Here is a 22,448-nt window from a genome sequence, read left to right as displayed (position 1 = left end):
TATATAATAGCCTTTCCACCATTAGATTGCATTTAATATGAGCGCTTGCGTCTGTATTGTGTTCCAAAACAAATAATATTATATCTAATGATAATATACACATGCCATAAGTAACACCAGCTTCCCTTAAAAAAATAACACCAGGTTTCGAATCCTTTACTGAGTGAATTCTTACTGTCATCCTTAATTGTAGTACTATCTCACAGTCGTTTCTCCTTAATTGTAAGTCATCGGGCTCCACCCTATCATTGGAATTCATTTTTGGTATGTTGTTGCAGAACTACTTAACTAGTAATCCTACATGATTATCACTTGTATATCTACTCAGGATTAGTATAACAAGGTTACAATTATGTTGGGGAACGTTGCATGGGAAATAAAAAAATTCGTACGCTCACCAAGATCAATCTAGAAGATGACCATCTACGAGAGGAGAGATTGGATTCACATACCCTTGTAGATCGCTAAGCGGAAGTGTTAAGAAATGCGGTTGATGTAGTCGAACGTCTTCGCGATCCAATCATGATCCGTCCACGAACTCCCGATCAAGTGTGAACGGACGACACCTCCGAGTTTAGCACACGTGCGGCTCGGCGGCGCCCCCTCCTTCTTGATCCAGCAAGCGAGAGAGGGGGTAGATGAGATCGGGACCAACACGACGGTATATGATGGTGGTGGTGGCAGCGGAATTGCGGCAGGGCTTCGCCAAACGCGTACCAGTGAAACATGGGAGGATTTGGGAGAGGTAACGGGCAAGGGTCGAAGGGTGGCTGCCCCCAACGCCTCCCCACCTTTATATAGGCGTGGAGGGGGCTGGTGGCTTTCCCTACAAGGCCCTAGGGTCGTTGGCCAAAGGGGGAGGAAGGAAATCTGACCTTTCCTCCCCCACCGATCGCTACCCCCCCCCCCCCCCCCCCTTTTTAGGGATCCTGATCTTATCCTATTGGGATATGATACTATTCCTTTTAAGGGAGGATCTTGGTGCGCCTAGGCCCGGGTTGTGGGGACTTTCCCCACGACCCATGTTCATGTGGGCCCACCTGCACACTCCGGAACCTTCTAGAACCTTTCCGGTACAATACCGAAAAAACTCGATTTTTTTCCGGAACCCCGATAACAACTTTCCATATATGAATCTTTACCTCCGGACTATTCCGGAGCTCCTCGTGATGTCCGGGATCCCATCCGGGACTCCGAACAACCTTCGGACTATCCACTATTAATATCTCAATACTACCCTAGCGCTACCAGACGTTAAGCGTGCGACCCTACGGGTTCGAGAATCATGTAGACATGACCGAGACTCCTCTATGGTCAATAACCAATAGCGGGACATGGATGCACATATTGATTCCTACATATTCCACGAGGATCTTTATCGGTTGAACCACGATGTCAAGGATTCAGGTAATCCCGTATACAATTCCCTTTGTCCGGTGATACGTTACTTGCCCGAGATTCGATCATCAGTATCTCCGTACCTAGTTCAATCTCGTTACCGGCAAGTCTCTTTACTCGTTCCGTAATACAAGATCCCGTGACCAAACTCATTAGTCACATGCTTGCAAGCTTCTTGTAATGTTGTATTACCAAGAGGGCCCTAAGATACCTCTCCGTCATACGGAGTGACAAACCCCAGTCTTGATCCATGCCAACTCAACAGACACCCTCGGAGATACCTGTAGAGCATCTTTATAGTCACCCAGTTACGTACACACAAGGTACTCCTCCGGTGTCAGTGAGTTGCATGATCTCATGGTCATAGGAACATATACTTGACATGCAGAAAACAATAGCAATAAACTTGATACGATCATATGCTACATTTATAGTTTGGGGGTTGTCCATCACATCATTCTCCTAATGATGTGATCCACACATGACAATCAGCTAGGAAACCATAGCCATCTTTGATCAATGAGCTAGCCCGGTAGAGGCTCACTGGGATATGTTGTTGTCTATACATCCACACATGTATTTGAGTTTTCAATCAATACAATTATAGCATGGATAATAAACGATTATCATGAACAAGGAAATATAATAATCATCACTTTATTTGCCTCTAGGGCATATTTACAACAAATTAGGCTCATCCGAATGCTCTACTTTGTCATGGTGGTATAAGCCATGGAACATTGATAAAAAAAACCGGTGTGGCAAGCAACTGTGTAGAGAGATGGTTTTGGTGTCTCGAAGAAGAAACGACGTAAGAACAAAATCCTATGTATATTTTCATCATGTGGTGGTCCTTTATTCCTACCCAAATGTCCACATAAGATCCTAAAACTACTTGAAATGAAGAAATATTATTCAGAACAACTAAGAACCTATTCATTGGAGAGTTTATTTCCTAGGACTCCTTGGCACTTGCTGTAAGCACACATGCATTGGGCCTTAATTATGATTATCAAACAATAGAGCATGCATGGTCATTTGTCATATGTTCTTGGATCTGATGCTTCTTTTCTTGAGATTTGCCCACATAATAGATTGCATGAAAATTGACAAACATGCGTACACAACAAACTTTTACCAAGGGCGCGCGTCGCATCCTTCTTTTTCTTTTTTTCTCTTTTCGATATTTCTCACAATGTTACAGTGTTGCAGCCCTGTGTACGTATATATAGATGAGCAGCTGCCGACCCATACAACCTAGACCTACACACACTCAATGTCGGAGTAAATGGCCACGGGTAGCTATTCCGACTACCCCTGGCTCTTCAGAAAAATTATCAGGCCTTTGGGCCTTCAAGCACTCCAAGCAGTGGGGCCGCCTTCCCTGGCCGGCTACCACTAAAGCCGACTCCCGGAAGGCGACCCAGCCTCACCGACTCCTCCCTAGGACGATTACGGGGTGGCCGACTCCAAGAAGCCGGCCAAGAAGGATGCCGACTCCTAGGAGCCGGCCAAGACCACGACCACTCCTACATAACGGCGACGTGACGGGGTGTGGCCACCGTGCGGCCCGCGACCCCCGAAGCCCGAGGCGGGCATGGCTACAGGAGGCCATACGGGAGGGACGTCTCCCGTGCGGCTCGGCACTGTAGCCACGCTAGCCTCGACGTCATCCACGACCCACTCCTGTACGGCCCGAGGACTGCGGGCCCCTTTAGCCAGAGAGAGGCGTGAAGGCGGCCCGGCTTTTCCTAGTCGGCCAAGAGTATAGCCGGCCTCCAGAAGCCGGCTACTCCCTTCCTCGAAGCAGGAGCCCCATTAAGGAGACAATACGAGGTGAGGCTACAGTGATAGCCCCCGAGGCGGCCCACTGTAGCCACGCTCACCTCGACAAAGCCCTCATCATCAGAGGCGCGGCTACAGTAAGCAGCCGCCGACAAGACCCTAGGCGGTGGGACCGGCCTGTCGACCAAGTAGCCGGCAGCCGGCGGGACCCACTAGCCGGCGGGACCCAGCAGCCGGCGGAGAAGCCGGCGAGCGTTGACACTGATGGCTGGGACCAGCTCCCAGTCGGATTACCATTGTACCCCCGGGGGGTAGGCCTATATAAACCCCCCGGAGCACCCATGCAAAGGGTGGGCTTCTAGGTTCGCACCCAAGCATAGCACACACACCATAGATAGAGAGAAGCAGGAGCTAGCCTTGCTCTTCTTCTCCCTTGACCTCAACAGCTCTAGGAGCGATTGTAGCTACCCTTTATCGATCTAGCGATCATGCGGAGACCCCGCAGAGCAGGACTAGGGGTGTTATCTCCTCGGAGAGCCCCGAAACTGGGTAAGATTCGCCGGCGTGCATGTCTTCGCCTCATCCCGTTTCCAGGCACCGGCGACGTTTTATTGGCTCCCACAATGATAAGCCATCCCTTGGCATATGTCGCACCAACCACCCGACATTTGGCGCCCACCGTGGGGCCAGGTGCACCGTCGTCCGGAGACCTGTTCTGGACGGGAACCCTCTTCCTCCCCCGCGAGCGCAGCCAGCCTGCTGCGCCCGATGGCGTTTGCCTCGACGCGCTGCAAGGTGTCGACGACGCCTGCGTAGCGAGCCGCCTCGCCGATCTGCTCGGCGAGACTCGCATCTCCGACGAGCCTGCGTCCGACGCAGGCACCGACTACCCCGAGAGCCGCCTCGTCAGCCTCCTCGACCAACTTCACGTCTCCAGCGAGCCCGCTGCGGACATGGAGTCGGTCGGCTCCACCGACCCGATGCTCATCGACTCCGACACCGCGTCGCTCGACGCCTACCCCTCCGACGTGGTGGTCTTCGATGACCCCCTCCCTCGAGCTGACAGCGGCAACAGCGCTGTCACCGAAGTGCTGGTCATCAGCCACGTCTCCAACTCGGGCGAGAACGCCCGCGACGCTCAGCAAGCGGCGATGCACGACCTCTCCGTCCCCATCCCGGCCGACGCCGACGCCGAGACCCTGGAGGCACGCCGCCTTGCCCTCATCGCGGAGGGCAAGAAGATAGCCTCGATGAGACGCCTCACCGAGGCTCATCAGCGCGAAGTCGACCGCGTCGCCTTCGGGACGCCGCCGCCTAGCGGCCCGAGCCGAGCCGGCTTCGTCCAGAAGCGCGGCGCAGCCGTTGCCAGCATGCTGGGCGCAGACCGCCCCGTCTACGCCACCCCGCTTGAGAACCTGCGAGCCGCTCAGGCGGCTGCAGAGGAGCTCAATGAGCTGGGAGCCGATGAGCTCCCTTACGTGACAAGACGGATCCAGCAGCTGATCGACGCGGCTGCAGAACGGCACGAAGCCGGCGCCCGAGCTGATAGCCATCCCCCGCGCCGGGAGCACGCCGCGACGTCCCGCTCGCCGACTGCGAGCGGCGCGCGCCAGAAGAAAGACAAGAAGCCGGCTGCCAGCCGCAGCCGGACTCGCATTACCATCGAGCGCGACGCGGATGGCCGCCCTCGAGCTGTAGAGCACCAGGGAAACCTGCCTCCTCCCCCGCCTCGAAGAGAAAGACGCCTCACTCCACCGCCTGTCACCCATCCGACTCTTGGCGACCGACTCGGCCGCCGAGAAGGAGTCGGCGAAAACGACGCCCGCCACAGGATCGACCGCCTCGCTCGATCCTTGGCGCTAGAAGAAGAAGACGATGTCGGCCCGCTATGCTTTGGCCCCCGCATCCGCGACGAACCCTTTCCCAAAGGGTTCTCGCTTCCCAGAGACACACCCAAGTACAATGGCTCGATGAAGCCGGAAGATTGGCTCATCGACTACTCCACAGCCGTCAGCATCGCCAACGGCAATCGGCGCGTCGCCGTGAAGTACGTCCCCTTGATGCTGCAAGGCATGGCGCGCACATGGCTCAACAGCCTCAAGCCCTACAGCATCAACAGTTGGCTGGACTTCACCGAAGTTTTCGTCCGCAACTTCACCAGCACTTACAAGCGGCCTCCCAAGCCTCGCCAGCTCTCCCTCTGCGTCCAGGGGCCCAACGAGTCGACCCGCGACTACCTCACGCGATGGGCCGAGCTCCGCAACTCCTGCGAGGGAGTGCACGAGGTCCAGGCCATCGAGTACTTCACTGCCGGGTGCCGAGAGGGCACCCTCCTCAAGCACCGACTCCTCTGCGACGAGCCGGCTACCCTCGACGAGCTACTAGTCATCGCTGACAAGTACGCCACTGCCGACTCCTCCATGAAGACCGAGCTCCGAGTAGACGCCTCGGGGAAAGTAATTGCTCCGGCTCCCAAGACGCCGGCTGGCGACCCTAACCGGCGCCCCTACCAGAACGACCACAAGCGCAAGGGCCCCATGCCGACTTCCTCCAGTCGGCAGGTGGCCACAGTTGAAGACGAGCAGCCCGAAGAGCGGCCCGCTCCCAAGAAGAAGGGTGGCCGGCCGCCCTGGCAGCCGTCTTTCTCCTACGAACAAGCACTCGATGCTCCCTGCAAGTTCCACAGCGGCGCGAAGCCATCCAACCATACAACATGGAAATGCCACTGGCTCACCCGCATCTCCAAGGGTGAAGGGATGGTGCCGCCTCCGCCTCCCGGCCCGCCGCCTCCAGCTCCCCAGCAGCCGGCGGCCCGGCCGGCAGTCGGCGCCATCCAAGACGAGTTCCCCGAAGCGCACGACGCCTACGTCGTCTTCACAAGTCAAGTCGACGACAAGCGCAGCCGACGCCGGCAGCACCAAGAAGTAAACGCAGTCGCCTCTAGCACCGCCGAGTTCATGCACTGGTCGGAAAAGCCCATCAGCTGGAGCCAGGCCGACCACCCAGAGATGATGCCTTCGCCTGGCTCCTATGCTATGGTCTTGGACGTCACTCTTGCGACGGAGAGGCGAGCTGCCAGATTTTCCCGCGTCCTAATAGACGGCGGAAGCAGTATCAACATACTGTACCGCGATACCATGGACAAGCTGAACATCAAAGCGAAGCAGCTCATGCCGAGCCGCACCGTCTTCCATGGTATCGTACCCGGCCTATCTTGCTCTCCAATCGGCAAGATCAAAATGGATGTTCTCTTCGGAGACAAAGATCACTTTCGCCGGGAAGCAATATGGTTCGAGGTGGTGGATTTGGAGAGCCCCTATCATGCACTGCTTGGCCGACCTGCGTTGGCCAAGTTCATGGCCGTGCCCCACTACGCCTACCTGAAGATGAAGATGCCGAGCTCGAAGGGGATCATCACGGTAGCCGGCGACTACAAGAAGTCCATCGAGTGCGCCATGGCCAGCAGCCGGCTGGCCGAGTCCCTCGTGGTGGCCGAAGAGAAGAAGATGTTGGAGCGGGTTGTGGCCATGGCCGGCAAGCAGCCGGCCTTGTCCCCCAACCCCAAGGAATGTGATGCGCAGGGCTCCTTCCAGCCTGCAAAAGAGATGAAGAAGATACCTCTGGACCCGGAGCATCCGGAGAGGTTCGCCGTGATTGGGGCGAATTTGGACAGCAAAAAGGAAGGCGAGCTCGTCGACTTCCTCCGTGAGAATCGAGACATCTTTGCATGGTCCCCAAAGGACATGCCGGGTGTCCCGAAGGATTTCGCCGAGCACAAATTACATGTCCGAGCTGATGCGAAGCCGGTCAAGCAACCCCTCCGCCGACTATCAGAAGAGAAGCGAAGAATCGTGGGAGAAGAGATTGCCCGGCTCCTTGCAGCCGGCTTCATCATGGAAGTGTTCTTTCCAGAATGGCTTGCCAATCCAGTTCTGGTTTTGAAGAAGAATAACAAGTGGTGCATGTGTATAGACTACACAAGTTTGAACAAGGCCTGCCCAAAGGATCCGTTTGCTTTGCCACGGATTGACCAAGTGATAGACTCCACAGCCGGATGCGAGCTGTTAAGTTTTTTGGATGCATACTCAGGGTATCATCAGATCAAGTTGGACCCGGCTGACCGCCTGAAGACTGCCTTCATCACACCCTTTGGAGCTTTCTGCTACCTGACAATGACATTCGGCTTGAGAAATGCTGGTGCCACTTTTCAGCGTTGCATGCAGAAATGTCTCTTGAAACAACTCGGCAGAAATGCCCACGTCTACGTAGACGACATTGTGGTGAAGACAGAGAAGCGCGGTACCTTGCTGGAAGACCTGAAGGAAACATTTGCCAACTTGCGCCGATTCCAGATCAAGCTCAACCCCGAGAAGTGCGTGTTCGGAGTGCCAGCCGGCCAGCTGCTAGGCTTCCTGGTCTCCGAACGCGGCATTGAGTGCAACCCTGTCAAGATCAAGGCCATCAAGAGGATGGAGATTCCCACCAAGCTGCGAGATGTGCAGAAGTTCACTGGCTGCTTAGCCTCCCTGAACCGTTTTATCAGCCGACTAGGAGAGAAGGCTCTCCCCCTGTACCGACTCATGAAGAAGTCCACTCAATTTGAGTGGAATGATCAAGCCGACCAAGCCTTCCATGAGTTGAAGAAAATGTTGACCACTCCGCCTGTCCTGGCTGCGCCGACTGAGAAGGAGCCCATGCTCCTCTACATCGCCGCGACAAGCCGAGTCGTCAGCACTGTTGTTGTGGTCCAGCGCCCGGAGGAAGGCCGAGCCCAGCTGGTCCAGAGGCCGGTCTACTATCTCAACGAAGTACTGTCTAGCTCAAAGCAAAACTACCCGCACTACCAGAAGATGTGCTATGGGGTGTACTTCGCTGCCAAGAAACTGAAGCCCTACTTCCAAGAGCACCCCATCACGGTCGTGTGCACTGCCCCGCTCGCCGAGATCATAGGCAGCCGGGATGCATCCGGCCGGGTGGCCAAATGGGCCATTGCCTTGGCGCCCTACACGATTTTCTATCAACCCCGCACCGCCATCAAGTCGCAAGCGTTGGCCGACTTCCTCGTCGACTGGGCCGAGACCCAGTACTTACCGCCGGCTCCCGACTCTACCCATTGGCGGATGCACTTTGACGGGTCCAAGTTGCGCACCGGCTTGGGAGCCGGCATCGTCCTCACCTCTCCCAAAGGCGACAAGCTCAAGTACGCGCTGCAGATCCACTTCGCCGCCTCCAACAACGTGGCCGAGTACGAGGCGCTCGTACATGGGCTCCGGCTAGCCAAAGAACTCGGCATACGCCGGATCCTGTGCTACGGCGACTCAGACTTGGTGGTCCAGCAATCATCTCGCGACTGGGACGCCAAGGACGTGAACATGGCGAGCTACCGTTTCCTCGTCCAGCAGATGAGCGGATACTTCGAAGGGTGCGAATTCCTTCACGTGCCAAGGGCCGACAACGACCAAGCAGATGCCCTAGCATGGATCGGCTCCACCCGACAAGCCATACCGACTGGCGTCTCCCTCCAGCGCCTCCTCAAGCCGTCCATCAAGCCGTCTCCAGAGTCGGATTCCATCTTCGTACCGCCTGCGCCAGAAACAGCCGGATCCAGCTCAAGAAATCCCGCAGGCGGCACGGGGACTTCGACGACTGCCCCGGGGACTGACGTAGTCGCACCCGGCCCAGGGACTTCAGAACCCGGCCCGAGGACTGCAGCAGTCGGCCCGGGGACTGCTACGACACAAGAAGCGGTGGCCGACTCCAACACAACACCCAACCCACCCACCCGAGTCATGGTGGCCACATTAACAGCAGAAGAAGTCACAGCTCCCTCATGGGCCCAGTCCATCCTCAAGTTCCTAGTCAGCAGAGAGCTGCCGGCTGATGAGATCTCAGCAAGACTAGTGCAACGACGAGCCGCAGCATATACAATAATCAACAGGGAGCTTGTGAAGCGCAGCGTCACTGGAGTCTTCCAGCGCTGCATCGTGCCAGAAAAAGGAGTGGCAATCCTCAAAGACATCCACCAAGGCGAATGCGGCCATCACGCCGCCTCAAGATCCCTCGTGGCCAAAGCTTTCCGCCACGGTTTCTTCTGGCCGACTGCCTTGGAGGATGCTAAAGAAATAGTCAAGAGCTGCAGAGGATGTCAAGTCTTCAGTTCCAAACAACACCTGCCGGCTTCTGCCCTCAAGACCATTCCCCTCACCTGGCCTTTTGCCGTCTGGGGACTGGACATGGTGGGCCCTTTCAAGACAGCCCGCGGTGGCATGACACATCTACTCGTTGCGGTGGACAAGTTCACAAAGTGGATCGAAGCCAAGCCAATTAAGAAGCTGAACGGGCCGACTGCCGTGACATTCATCACCGACATCACTACTCGGTACGGCGTGCCGCACAGCATCATCACCGACAACGGCACGAACTTCGCCAAAGGCGCACTGGCACGTTTCTGCGCGACGCAGGGCATCCGACTGGACTTAGCGTCCGTTGCCCACCCGCAGTCAAACGGCCAGGTCGAGCGAGCAAATGGACTTATCCTCTCCGACATCAAGCCCCGACTGGTTGTACCACTGGAGCGATCGGCCGGCTGCTGGCTCGAAGAGCTGCCGGCTGTCCTCTGGAGTCTGCGCACTACACCCAACAAGTCAACCGGCTTCACTCCATTCTTCCTTGTGTACGGTGCCGAGGCTGTCATCCCAACAGACATCGAGTTCGACTCGCCTCGGATCACCATGTACACGGAGGAGGAAGCCAAAGAAGCAAGAGAAGACGGCGTCGACCTACTGGAAGAAGGCCGGCTGTTAGCCCTCAGCCGGTCCGCCATCTACCAGCAAGGCCTGCGCAGCTACTACAACCGCAAGGTCAAGCCAAGATCCTTCCAAGAGGGCGACCTTGTGCTCCGGCTGATCCAGCGAACAGCCGGCCAGCACAAGCTCTCGGCCCCTTGGGAAGGCCCCTTCGTCGTCAGCAAGGCACTCGGCAACGACTCCTACTACTTGATCGACGCGCAAAAGCCAAGAGCACGCAAGAGAGACGACTCCGGCAAGGAGTCGGAGCGACCATGGAACGCAAACCTCCTAAGACGATTTTACAGCTGAAAAGCAGTATGTATCACGCTACCCCTTTTTGTATTAAGTACAAACCAACAGGCCCCCCGAACAGTACTCGGGGACTGCCTATTATTTATCTATGAATGACGAGTGTCATATCTGTATTATTACATCTTGAATTCTTGTCCGGCACCGGGTCCGACTAGTCGGCCCGGGGCCTGGCCGCCTTGAGCTATATTCAGAGTTCTTCCCGAAGTCAGCAAAGTAGTGCGCCGGCTCCCAAGTCCTCTCTTGTTGAAAGTCGCAGCTCAAAGAACTGACTGTCCGACTAGAAAGAGAGAAGACAGAAAGTACGCCCACACGAAAAATGGCTAAGGAACAACTAACCTATATAGCAAAGAGACGGCCTCCAAATATGCCTGCCGGCTGTCAAAACAGCCGGCTGGCCGGCTTCCTAAAAAACATAGCTTATGTCCGGCAGAGCTAAAAGTACTTCCCCCTCCCCAATCGGCCAGGCACTCCCCGGCTACAGATTGCAGAGCAACTGTTTGACTAGGGAGGCGGCAACCAAGGGAGGGCGGCTAAGGAAAAAAGCAGAAGGACAAAAAGCGAAAGTACAAGGAAAGACCGATTGTATAACTTATATACATAAAGCCGCCCACAGGCCGGCAACAGACTTGAGTTTGAATACACCCAGTGGGTGGAATTGTGCAGACTTAACCAAACATTGTTCAAAAGTAACAAGACAGGAAAACAAAAGAAGACTAAGGCGCGACATGAAGGCCAAGTTGGTCGGGGAAGGCGGCCTCGCCGGCTGAAGGAGTGGCCGCCTAGCTGGTCCCGGCTGGACCACCTCCTGCGGCAGGAGACGCACTCGCACACGACGTAGTGCTGGAGGCGCGGTCAGGCTGGCCGGCTACTCCACCAGCCGGCTCGGCGTCTTCACCCTCCTCCTCCTCTTCGCCCTCGTCACTGGAGTTGATCTCCTCCGCCGAGTCCTCGCCGTACGCCGGGTCCAGCCCGAACCAATCTTCCGGCTGGGCGACTCCATTGTCGTCCACCTCGGGGGCGAAGACGTTGGTGTCGGTGTAGTCGGCGATCGCTCAAGCCCGCCGAATGATGGCCGGCCGCGTCGGCTCCAGCTCCGTGTCGGCTTGCTGCCGCCAGGTAGCCAGCTGGTCCAGGTTCAGGCCGGGATACCAGGCCTTGACGAACTCCAGCGCCCGCCTGGCGCCAGAGCGAGCCGCTGACGCCTTCCAAGCCTCGAAGCGGCCGACTGCCACCTCCAGCCAGTCGGCGGTCCGACTGGGGGTGCGAGGGACCACTTGGCCGGGCCAGAGGGCGGCCAAGACCTGCGACCCCGCGCGCTGAAGCCGGCGGAGCAGCCTGTGAGCCGGCTGGATGCGAGCCTGGATCGCCAGGAGCTGTTCCTCCAGCGAACGGCCGGCGGTCGGCGAGATCTCGAAGCCGGCTTGCCTCTTCGCCTGGCGACGGGCTTCGATGGCCTGGTTGGCGGCAGTTGAATAGCCAGGGAAGTACTATGCGCGAAGAAGAAAGGAAAAGAAAAGCACCAAAATCAGAAAAACAAGTCGAAGTGGCAGGTGGCAAGAAAGGACGAAGGGGTAGACGACTTACCGTCAACCAGATCCTCGATCTGGCCATAGCGGGAGACCAGAGTCTGCCTGGCCTCTGCCCAGCCGGCCGCCTCCGTCTCGAACTCGGCCTGGAGGGTGGCTTCGCGATCTTGCGCAGCCTTCAACGCTGCCTTGTGGGCTTCCTCCTGGTCGGCCAGCTTCTTGACCAGGCGGTCGCGCTCCTGCACCAAGGCGGCGAGCTCCGCGTCCTTGGCACGAAGAGCAGTCTGGGACTCCCCCAGCTGTGCCCTCAGACCGGCGTTGGCCGCTGCAGAGATAGAAGAAGAAGAAGAACAATGAGAAATCATCAAGGAAGATCCGAGCCGACTGCTCAGCAGTCGGCCCGAATCTCGGGGACTACACCCAGTGGGTGCGCTGACGCGCCCCCACATAAGATAAAGATCAAGTCACATACCTCGGCTCTCAGTAAGATCGGCGGTCTTCTGAGTCAGCTCCCGAGCCTGGGAGTTGAAGGCGGCCGCTCGGAGGTTGTGATAGTCCTGCAAGACGGACAGAAGACCGAAGTGAGAACAAAAACAGCAAAAACAAAATCTCCAAAAAGTTCCAAGCCGCCTGCTCAGCAGCCGACTCGGAACTCAGGGACTACACCCAGTGGGTGCGCTGACGCGCCCCCACGAGAGAAATCAAGATCAAGAAGAAAAATCAAGATCAAGAAAGAACAAGATGGGAATACTATTGCGAGGAATTCGTCGGTGAACTGCCTCAGCGCCGCGGCTTGGCTCTGGAGCCGGGTCCGGACGTCTTGTGCAGCGACGTTCACCACGGTTGTCCCTCCGCCTGGCGTCCACCCCGAGGTAGCGCTGGCCGCCTCCGCGTCTCGGGCCGACGAGCTGGAGCCCACGGCCGGCTGTGGCTCCGACGCGGCCTTCTGCGGCTCCGATGGGGCCTTCCCTGCACGCCGGCTTGGCGGAACCCGGACCGCCATCTCAGCCCCCGCGGCTGGCTCGCCCTCCGCCGACTGTGCGGGCGCAGGCTCAGGCTGGCCGCCTTGGGCCGCCCTAGTCGGAGGAGTCGGCCCCGGCGCCTCCCCCAAGATGATAACGTCGTCGCCGCTTCCTCCCAGCCCCGGCTGGGAACCGCTGGCTCCCCCTGGCGAGGGCTCCACGTCCCCGGGCGCCATGGTGCGCAGGGGGGTGACCATCAAAGCCTCCCCTGCCGCCGCCTCGGCCTCAGCCTCCGACTGGGCCTTGGCTGCGGCCTCGGCGAGCGCCTTCGCCGCCTCCTCCTCCCGAGCTGCCTGGGCGGCGGCTGCCCTCCGTGCCTCCGCCTCCCGCGCTTCCTGCTCCTCCCGCACCTCCCGCGCGTTCCGTTCCGTCGCCTCCAGGAGGGCGGCGTGGGGATCTACGCGGCGGGTGGTGCTCCCAGAGCCCCCTGGCGACTCGACGACGGAGCCGGCGGCCGCCCGCTCAAGTGACAGCGGAGCTCTGACCGTTGAGAAAGAAGACGAAGGTTCAAAAACCACCCAAGAAAAGAAAGAAGGAGAGTACATAGAAAGAGAGAACTTACGCCGACACAGTCTGCGGCTGCTTCACCACTTTGCGGAAGCGAGCCGCCTTCGCGGCCGCCTCTTCCCGCCTGGTGGCGGCCGCCCCGCCCCTGGGCTTCTTCGTCCGGCTGCCGAACATGCCCTGGGCGGCGCGACGTTTCTGGCCTCTACCCCGAGCAGGCTGCGTGCCGGAGGAGCTCGCGCCGCGTCCGGATGCTGGCTGGCGGTGCAGGACGGCTTCGGCTTCGTCCTCGTCTGGCCAGTCGTCGAAGGTAGCGGTGAACCCGGAGCCGCCTGCTTCGCCGCCGGCTTGGCCACCGGCCGGCTCGACGGCGTCTTCCATATGGACCGCCCCCAGGTCGGGGTCTTCCTGGTCGTGCTCGGTCCGATTGGGGGCGAAGCGGCGCTCCACGTCTGTCCCGCCGGCCGGCCGAAGCAGAGGACCCTGTCAAAAGAACGAGCCGACTGAGTTAGAGTCGGCCCAGAAGAACTCGGCGACAAGGCTGAGGGAGAAAGAGAAAAAGAAACGAGGGGAGCGTACCGCAGGCGGAGGATTGGCGCGGCTGTATGGCTCCTTGCCAAATTGCCAGTCTTCAGAAAGTTGGCAGTTGGCGAGGTAATTCACCATGGAGGCGGCATCATGCTGCGGCATCTCCTTGGTGCACATTCGGCTCGGATCGAGCTGGCCGCTCATCTGACAGATCAGATGAGGCCGGCTCCGGAGCGGGAGAACCCGGCGCGTGACGAACGCGGCCAGGAGGTCGGGCCCCGTCAGGCCCTCCGACTGGACCATCACCCGCAGTCGGGCGATGGCGGCGTTTCCTGCCTGTGACAGCGTCACGGCCCGGAAGGACCACTGGGGCAGCCTGCCCGCCGGTGGGCCGGCTACGTAGGCCGGCAAGTTGAGGTAGTCGCCCCGGGGAGCGATGCTCCGCACGTAGAAGTACGACTTCTGCCACTTCTTCACCGATTGGATCAGCGTGATGATGGGGAAGGGGTTGTCGGCGCCTGATCTCCGCGGCGCGATGAAGGCGCCAGTCTGAGCCGGCACGCCCCGCATGCGCGTGCCCAGCTTCGACTGGAAGAACTCCCCCCAGAGCTCGAGGGTGGGGAGGACGCCGAGATAGCCCTCGCACAGGGTGACGAAGGCCGACAGCAGCACCACCGCGTTGGGGGTGAGGTGGTGCGGCTGGAGCTGATAGAATTCCAGCCAGCAGCGGAAGAAGGCGCTCACTGGCAGGCCGAAGCCGCGCAGGAAGTGCGAGCGGAAGACCACCCGCTCGCCCTCCCGCGGCGCCGGCCTGAGTTCCTTCTCTGGCGCGAGGCGGACCTCCACTTTGTCCGCGCTGGGCAGACGCCGGGTGTCGCGAAGGAAGTCGATGTGGTCGTTATGGACGATGGAGCCGTCCCAATCCCCGCCAAGCTGCTCTACGTGAGGAGGCATGGCAAGGGCTAGCGCTGCGGCAGAGGAGCGTGCGGAGGAAGAGCGCGGCGGCGAGGCGCTGTCGCGAGAACGAGCAAGGCAAGAGGACGGTGGAAGTAGGAGGAGCGTGCGAGGGCCTGCCGCCCTCCACCTCCCCCTACTTATAGCCTCACGCGGCCGAAGAGACCGGACGTGGGGGGAGACGTGGGATTAACTGTGCCCACTCCCCCCACGTCTCGCGTTTATTACGCATAAGTGCGAGCCGAAACTGCCGCACGGAACGTGCGGGCGGTTTCGGGATACAAAGGATCCGCGCCTGGGCCGGGGCGCGGACGTGGCGGGCCCCCTCCCAGCGGCGACGTCCCGTCACGCGCGTGGGCTGGCAGGCTTTCCGGCCACGTGGCACGCAGACGGCCCGCGGCCGGGCCGCGGCCCGGTGCATGTGCCAACGGTTTCCCGCCCTCCGACTCCAGAAGATTTCGACTACGGCGGCGCGCCTGACCAAGGCCGGCTCCCCGCTGCCGGCTTGTCACTATAGGAAGCTGTTCGAGCTTCTCGAACCCCACTCCACCTCGAAGCCCAATCAGCTTCGGGGACTACTGTCGGAGTAAATGGCCACGGGTAGCCATTCTGACTACCCCTGGCTCTTCAGAAAAATTATCAGGCCTTTGGGCCTTCAAGCACTCCAAGCAGTGGGGCCGCCTTCCCTGGCTGGCTACCACTAAAGCCGACTCCCGGAAGGCGACCCAGCCTCACCGACTCCTCCCTAGGACGATTACGGGGTGGCCGACTCCAAGAAGCCGGCCAAGAAGGATGCCGACTCCTAGGAGCCGGCCAAGACCACGACCACTCCTACATAACGGCGACGTGACGGGGTGTGGCCACCGTGCGGCCCGCGACCCCCGAAGCCCGAGGCGGGCATGGCTACAGGAGGCCGTACGGGAGGGACGTCTCCCTGCGGCTCGGCACTGTAGCCACGCTAGCCTCGACGTCATCCACGACCCACTCCTGTACGGCCCGAGGACTGCGGGCCCCTTTAGCCAGAGAGAGGCGTGAAGGCGGCCCGGCTTTTCCTAGTCGGCCAAGAGTATAGCCGGCCTCCAGAAGCCGGCTACTCCCTTCCTCGAAGCAGGAGCCCCATTAAGGAGACAAGACGAGGTGAGGCTACAGTGATAGCCCCCGAGGCGGCCCACTGTAGCCACGCTCACCTCGACAAAGCCCTCATCATCAGAGGCGCGGCTACAGTAAGCAGCCGCCGACAAGACCCTAGGCGGTGGGACCGGCCTGTCGACCAAGTAGCCGGCAGCCGGCGGGACCCAGCAGCCGGCGGAGAAGCCGGCGAGCGTAGACACTGACGGCTGGGACCAGCTCCCAGTCGGATTACCATTGTACCCCCGGGGGGTAGGCCTATATAAACCGCCCGGAGCACCCATGCAAAGGGTGGGCTTCTAGGTTCGCACCCAAGCATAGCACACACACCATAGATAGAGAGAAGCAGGAGCTAGCCTTGCTCTTCTTCTCCCTTGACCTCAACAGCTCTAGGAGCGATTGTAGCTACCCTTTATCGATCTAGCGATCATGCGGAGACCCCGCAGAGCAGGACTAGGGGTGTTATCTCCTCGGAGAGCCCCGAACCTGGGTAAGATTCGCCGGCGTGCATGTCTTCGCCTCATCCTGTTTCCAGGCACCGGCGACGTTTTATTGGCTCCCACAATGATAAGCCATCCCTTGGCATATGTCGCACCAACCACCCGACACTCAACCTAGACACTACTAGCTCTAACCATCTCTCCACAATTTTGACTTGCCGAATTTACAGACCAACTCAAATATGACTTGGACTACCCAGCAACTTTGTGGAATACACCACCTGTGGACCATACCATCCACCCTAGCGAGATACATGTTAGCTATCTTGTGGAACACATAACCCTGTGGACCAAACCATCCAATCCATCCTCATGCAGAGATATGACCTCATTAAAGAGACTCATTTTCACTGGTTTATCGCCCCCACATACTTGAACTTGATCCTCTCTTCAAGACATGTAGATGACATTTGACGCGCTTCATCAACGGATTCTCACATAGTCAAGCACTTGGACATAATGGCGACTACTCACTAACACACGCCGACCGAGACGTGCTAACTCGCACGACAATTTGACTCCTCCGGGCGACGATCTTGTAGGATCTTTCGGTACCACACCTCGGCACCACAGCTCCCATCAACGGTTATCTTCCACCACTTGCCGACAATAGGTTGTCACCTTCCTCCTTGTTGGTTTTGTCATATCCTCTTCATTGCTATTTGCTAATACTACCCAGGAACTATACTGCCCGCCCGAAGACGCTAGTATGGTCGCCACCCCAAGGCAAGCACAGCTTCAAATCTTTGAACATTTCTCAGATATCAATTGTTTGCCTATGGATCGACCACATCAAAATCAACAAACACGCGCACAATACTCTAGCCAAGTGCCTGCATCAGGACAGACCTCGCGTCGCCATCTCTGGCGGCGGCGGGGGAACCCCAGCAACTAGCCGCCACAACCCCTTCCCAGCCCCTCAACCACCTCGCCGCCACCAGAGGAGCGGCCAGCGAAGCCCGCGCCGGCTCCCAGGATGGTGGCGGCGGGGCGCCTCCTCCGGCTGCGGCCTCCCTGCCGTCACGCCCGTCCGCCGGCCTTTGTGCCCTCCGACGGCTGATCCGCCCTCCACCGGCGCGTCTCTGGCGGCGACCTTCTCCCCACCCCGCCCGACCTCGCCCTGCTCCCTTCCCCGTCCGATTTCCATGCCAGATCTCGGCCCGGCGAGGTCTGTCCTGTTGCCGGCGCGTCTCTCCTGCTGGCGCTGGACCCGGGGTTGGGGCTGATGTCCTCCTCGGCTGGCCTTGGGGCTACCCTTGTGGCGCCGCGACGACTTCCCCGATCTGCGGCCATGACTACAAGGATCTGACGCCGGGATGGCGCGAGGTGTCGACGGCGGCTGTAGGGTCGTTGCGCTGGGCATGTGGGGCTGCGGCGATGTGTTGGCCTTCCGCGTGTGCCAGCCGAACGGCGACGCTACGTTTTTCAGTTGGTGGTGCTGATCTAGATCAGATCGGTCAGATGGTGGTGTTCGTCGATTGTTCTCCAGAGACTTCCTATGGATCCACGACTGCGCAGGTCATCGAAAAGAGTTCGGGAGGTTTTATCTCTTGATCTGGTTGATGACTTCAGTGGTGTGATACAAATTATGGATGATGACTTGACGCAGAGGGTAAGTTGTGGAGTGGCGGCGGTCCAATTGTAGCTGTTGGGATTGCGGACAAGCGGTGGCGACAACAGTTTTGTGACTTGGATGGTGGTGCTGCACGCACCAGGTCTCGAGCTCCGGGGCGAAAGCCTAGGTCAGACCCGAGTGGTTACACCTGGCAATGGTGATGTTTTTATGTCGTTACCTTGTTGCAGGCATTGCTCGGATTTGCTCGGACTGATTCTTCAGGGTGAAAACTTAGATTCTGGCCTTTGTGGTTAGATCCGGTGACGGCGGCGCTTGAGTGTCACTTCCTTCGTGAAGGCGTTACTGTTGAAGTTCCTCGTCATCATGTGGTGTCAATGGTTGGTGCGAATATGGTCTCAGTTGTAGTTTGTCGATCACTGATCTGATCGTTTTTTTTTCTCCTTTTTTCTCGCCCGCACATAGCTTTTGGTCTTATGACTTTGCTAGTTGCGGTTATGTTTCCACGTGAGTGTGTTGGGTTGGCTGTGTGCATCCTAGTTATGCAGAGGCCGGGTGTGTGCTCATTGTGTTATGTATCCTCTTGATGCTCCATTTTGAGCCAATAAAGTCCACCCTTTGTCGAAAAAAAGTGCATGCATCAAGCCCTTAGTTTTTCTCTTTATTTCGTTTTGATTTTCTACGGTGTTACAACTAACGCCCATACACCTGCATATATTCGTATTGATTTTCTATGATGTTACAACTCACGACCATACACCTGCATATATATTGGGCGTGGACCGGCTAGCAAACCGACTGAAACTAGACTTCCAAGTACAACACAGACACTCCTAATTAATAAACCTACTAGGACACGTCTAGCTAGCTACTAGCTTGAGTATGCTACTATAATTAACGTATCTAGCTAAGCCTAGCACCAATACAAATTCAGCTAACACCACGTAGTCTTCTGCCTACGCCGTGATTATTCATAAGGAAAGATTATTCCTAACATCTTTGGTATCTGAGGGGAACACCACACATGCGTGCTATTTGTGCTGACGTTGAAACTTAATGTTTCTAGGCGTCTTCATGGTCGGAGTGTATGAGTTCATGGATGCGCGGAGACTTGGTAAGTTAACAGCCTATTAATTGTACATAGCTAGAATTTGGTAATGTTGAGTTAATTAGTCTGCATTGTTACCGCCTCGATTGATCGATGCATGACAAATGTAATATTCAGGTGAAGTTAGAAGCCTTTACAAAATGTGAAGCAATTCCACGTGCAAAGACGTGCAGTGAGTTCCCTGTCATGCTGCGGATCACTGGGGAACAATGGCGTGGCGTGGAAGAGATGCCACGTGCAGGCGTGGACGTCGTGGTGGTGGTTGAAGTCGACTGGTTCATGGTGCGTCAAGGGAGGATGGATATCATCAAGGAAGCTCTTATGATTGTCATCGACAAGCTCGGCCCCAACGACCGGCTCTCCATCTTGTCATTCGAGGATAACGTGCCCCGAATTATGAAGCTCACGTTCATGTCCGACCGAGGCCGGGATGCTTTGAAGTTCATGGTCAACGAGCTGTCCGCGAACCATAGCTACAACATAGTCGCTGCTCTGCAAGTGGGAGCTGAGGTATGTATGTATGTACTTTCATTGATGTGATAATTTCTTTTCCCGGGCATACAATATTATTTTTTTACTTCCATACGGTACCGCAATGTCTTCCTCTTATGTTGAATGCTTGTTCGAGTTGTTAGATTCTGAGAGATGGTCAAGCGGAGGAGGCGGGTGACAGTCGCATTGGCTGCATCATGTTCGTGTCGGATAGCAGTGACACGCGGATCAGGAAGATCAGGAACAGGTACAATGATGTAATCACCAAGGAATTTCCGGCTTACGTCTTCGGTATGGGAGAGCAACACCACCCGGAGGTCATGAAGTACATAGCCGACATGACCGGCGGCACCTGCTCTTTCGTCGACTACGACCTCAACGAGATGAGAGATGCCTTTGAGCTGTTCATCAGCGGCCTCACAAAAATCGCCGCAACATCCATCAAGATCACCCTCAGGGCGCACGAGGGTGCGTCTATATCATCCATCTACTCCAGAGGATTCTACAACCGCGTGAGCTCTGACAGACGCTCCGGCGAGATACACGTCGACAACATGTACGCCGGCGAGCGGAAGAACTTCATCGCCTACCTTAGTGTCGCAGGTGGCAACAAGGAGAAGCTAATGACCGCTGGCGGACGGTACAGGAGCTTCATGGCACATCAGAAGCTGGCCGACACGGACGTCTTGGTCCTGCGACCAGGTTCGGCATGCTCACCTGGCAAGAACACCATCCACCCTCAGGTGGCGGCCGAGCTTGTGCGGATCGGGCTTTGGAATGGCCTGTTGGAGATAGGTAGAAGCGCTTATGAGCTGGAAGAGCTATGGGTCGGCATCAAGCGCTCTGAGGAGGGCGGCGGCGCAGCCAAGGAAACCTTGTTGGAGCTCGGTCAAGACGTGGCTGAAATTAAGAGAGAGTTCGCCGTCAGCCTGCCGCCTCCTTATTTTATTTCTTGGCTGAATTGCCACGAGTGGCAGCGTGCAACCACCAAGGGCACACGCCGCGTCTCCGGTGCTTTCACCGTGCCGGGGCAGCATGAAGATGAAGATGCAAAGGTTGACAACAGGGGCCACGATTAAAGCAAAGATGATCCATCTTCTTCTCCATATTTTTCATGTAATAATATATAGAACTACTGCTGTACCTGCGAGCTCCATTGTAAAGTTTGTTTTACTACATATCCCAAGAGTAAAGTTTGTTTTCAACTCTGTAGTCGGTACTCGGTAGTGTGATCCGACCTCGCAAACTCATAAATCTTATCGACAGCAGATTTCGTAGGGAAGGGAGTAATTAAGATGGTATCAAATGGGTAAGTTTTTGTCATGACAGTTCTCTGTAGCGTTGAACGAACAACTTCTATTTTTGGGTCATCTTCATCCTATATCGTATGTAATCTCGGGAGCAAAAGCAGTGCCCTACAATGAAGATGATCGAATTGTCCAGCTCAACCAAGGCCTTTGTATGGCTTGCGATGGGAACATTAGGGCATGTCCAATGGTGAACACTAATCGGAAGCCCTCAAATATCCACAGACACGTCTGTATGTGTCCTTGGCCATCTGGTTGGGCATCAGCTATCAACATTGTCCCTAAAAAGTTCTCCAGTTCAAACATTCCAAGCACACAAATTTAAGGTAATCTCGACTAGTTCGATATATGACGAGGATCCTGCCCGGCGCCACCTGCATCTAGCATCTTGGCAAAGGACGCTGACCGCTACACCAAGCACTAGTCTCCGCCATGGTGAGAGCTTTTGACGGCCGACGGCTGGCGTGGGATTTGGGGAGGAGACAAAGACAAGGATGGAAATCACTAGTTAAGGCTTACCAGTTGCAAATGTCAATCCCTACCCTCTTAGATGTTGACAAATGATGCATGTGCATCACTTGTGTTATCTTCTTTTCGTACATTCGTTTATTCAAAATATTTTATCTCTTGAACCATTCATCCAAATAATAAACTGTTTTCACCATTGAGTTTCTTCCGTCGAGATCTTCGAAACTAAATTTCATGTAATAGGTTTCGACAAAGTTTTTTTTTAAGAAAGAACAGAAAAACCAAAACAAAAAACAGAAAGATAAAAAAATCAAAACCCGGCAACCGAAAATAAGAACGAATACCAAAAAAAAAATGGAGCTCGGAAACATGGTTGCGGTTTTCCCTTTTTTTGGGAAGCACGGGTTGCGCTTTCCCGCGGAAGCGCAGATTATGCTTCTCACAGAAGCATTGTTGTGCCTCTAGTAGAAGCACATGGTGTGCTTTTCCTTTTCTGAGTAGAAGCACAGTTTTACCTTCATGTTCATCGCCTATAGTGCGTAGTTTTCTCGATCCAGACAAGGGGAACTGCGACACACCCATTGGCATCGGTGCTCCAGCTGCCGCCAACACGATCCCCTTGCCTAATGATGCCATAACATTCTGCTTGCGTTCCGAAGATCATGAACGACAAACTAAATCTCTAAATACCAATTGTTGGCTACCATGATTTTGTATGACGAGAAGCCTGCCAATTCAGAAAGCATGGGTTGTAGCGTAACAGGTGGAACCACTGTACACATTCTCTATACACCGTATCCAAGCTCAGAAAAGGTGGGGCCTCTGTACACATTCGATAAGGTTCTCAGTCCGCCTGCACTTGTGCCTCTTCCACACAGTCACAACTCTCCTTTCGTTAGGCAATAAACGATCCAGAAGCTTGGTCCAGCTTTATATCTGCGGTTACCGTTCGAAATAACTCGTCGGCTGGTACGCTCAGGGTCATGGATACGTTTGCGGTCAAAACACCCTATGACAAGAATCCCGTTACAACCAGTGATGACTCCCTCGATCAA

General features: G+C 56.5%; 1 protein-coding gene across 1 annotated transcript; it reads left to right on the top strand.

Annotated features, from left to right (window-relative positions):
- Positions 1 to 18,438: 18,438 nt before the first annotated feature.
- LOC120961872 (probable E3 ubiquitin-protein ligase EDA40) lies at positions 18,439 to 20,947 on the top strand. Its single transcript, XM_045233739.2, has 2 exons — positions 18,439 to 19,636; positions 19,762 to 20,947. Exons 1-2 carry the CDS (start codon positions 19,220 to 19,222, stop codon positions 20,695 to 20,697), a joined length of 1,353 nt encoding a protein of 450 aa, XP_045089674.1. The 5' UTR covers positions 18,439 to 19,219; the 3' UTR covers positions 20,698 to 20,947.
- The last annotated feature ends 1,501 nt before the right edge of the window (positions 20,948 to 22,448 follow it).

The sequence above is a fragment of the Aegilops tauschii genome, chromosome 2, assembly GCF_002575655.3.
Source record: "Aegilops tauschii subsp. strangulata cultivar AL8/78 chromosome 2, Aet v6.0, whole genome shotgun sequence".
Lineage (NCBI taxonomy): Eukaryota > Viridiplantae > Streptophyta > Magnoliopsida > Poales > Poaceae > Aegilops > Aegilops tauschii.
This window is presented reverse-complemented; position numbering and strand designations above follow the sequence as displayed.

Bases quoted from the DNA above. Each gene is read 5' to 3' on its own strand.
- LOC120961872 (XM_045233739.2), top strand. From the start codon at position 19,220: ATGCATGACAAATGTAATATTCAGGTGAAGTTAGAAGCCTTTACAAAA. The intron at 19,637-19,761 runs GTATGTATGTAT...TCGAGTTGTTAG, and splicing joins CTCTGCAAGTGGGAGCTGAG to ATTCTGAGAGATGGTCAAGC.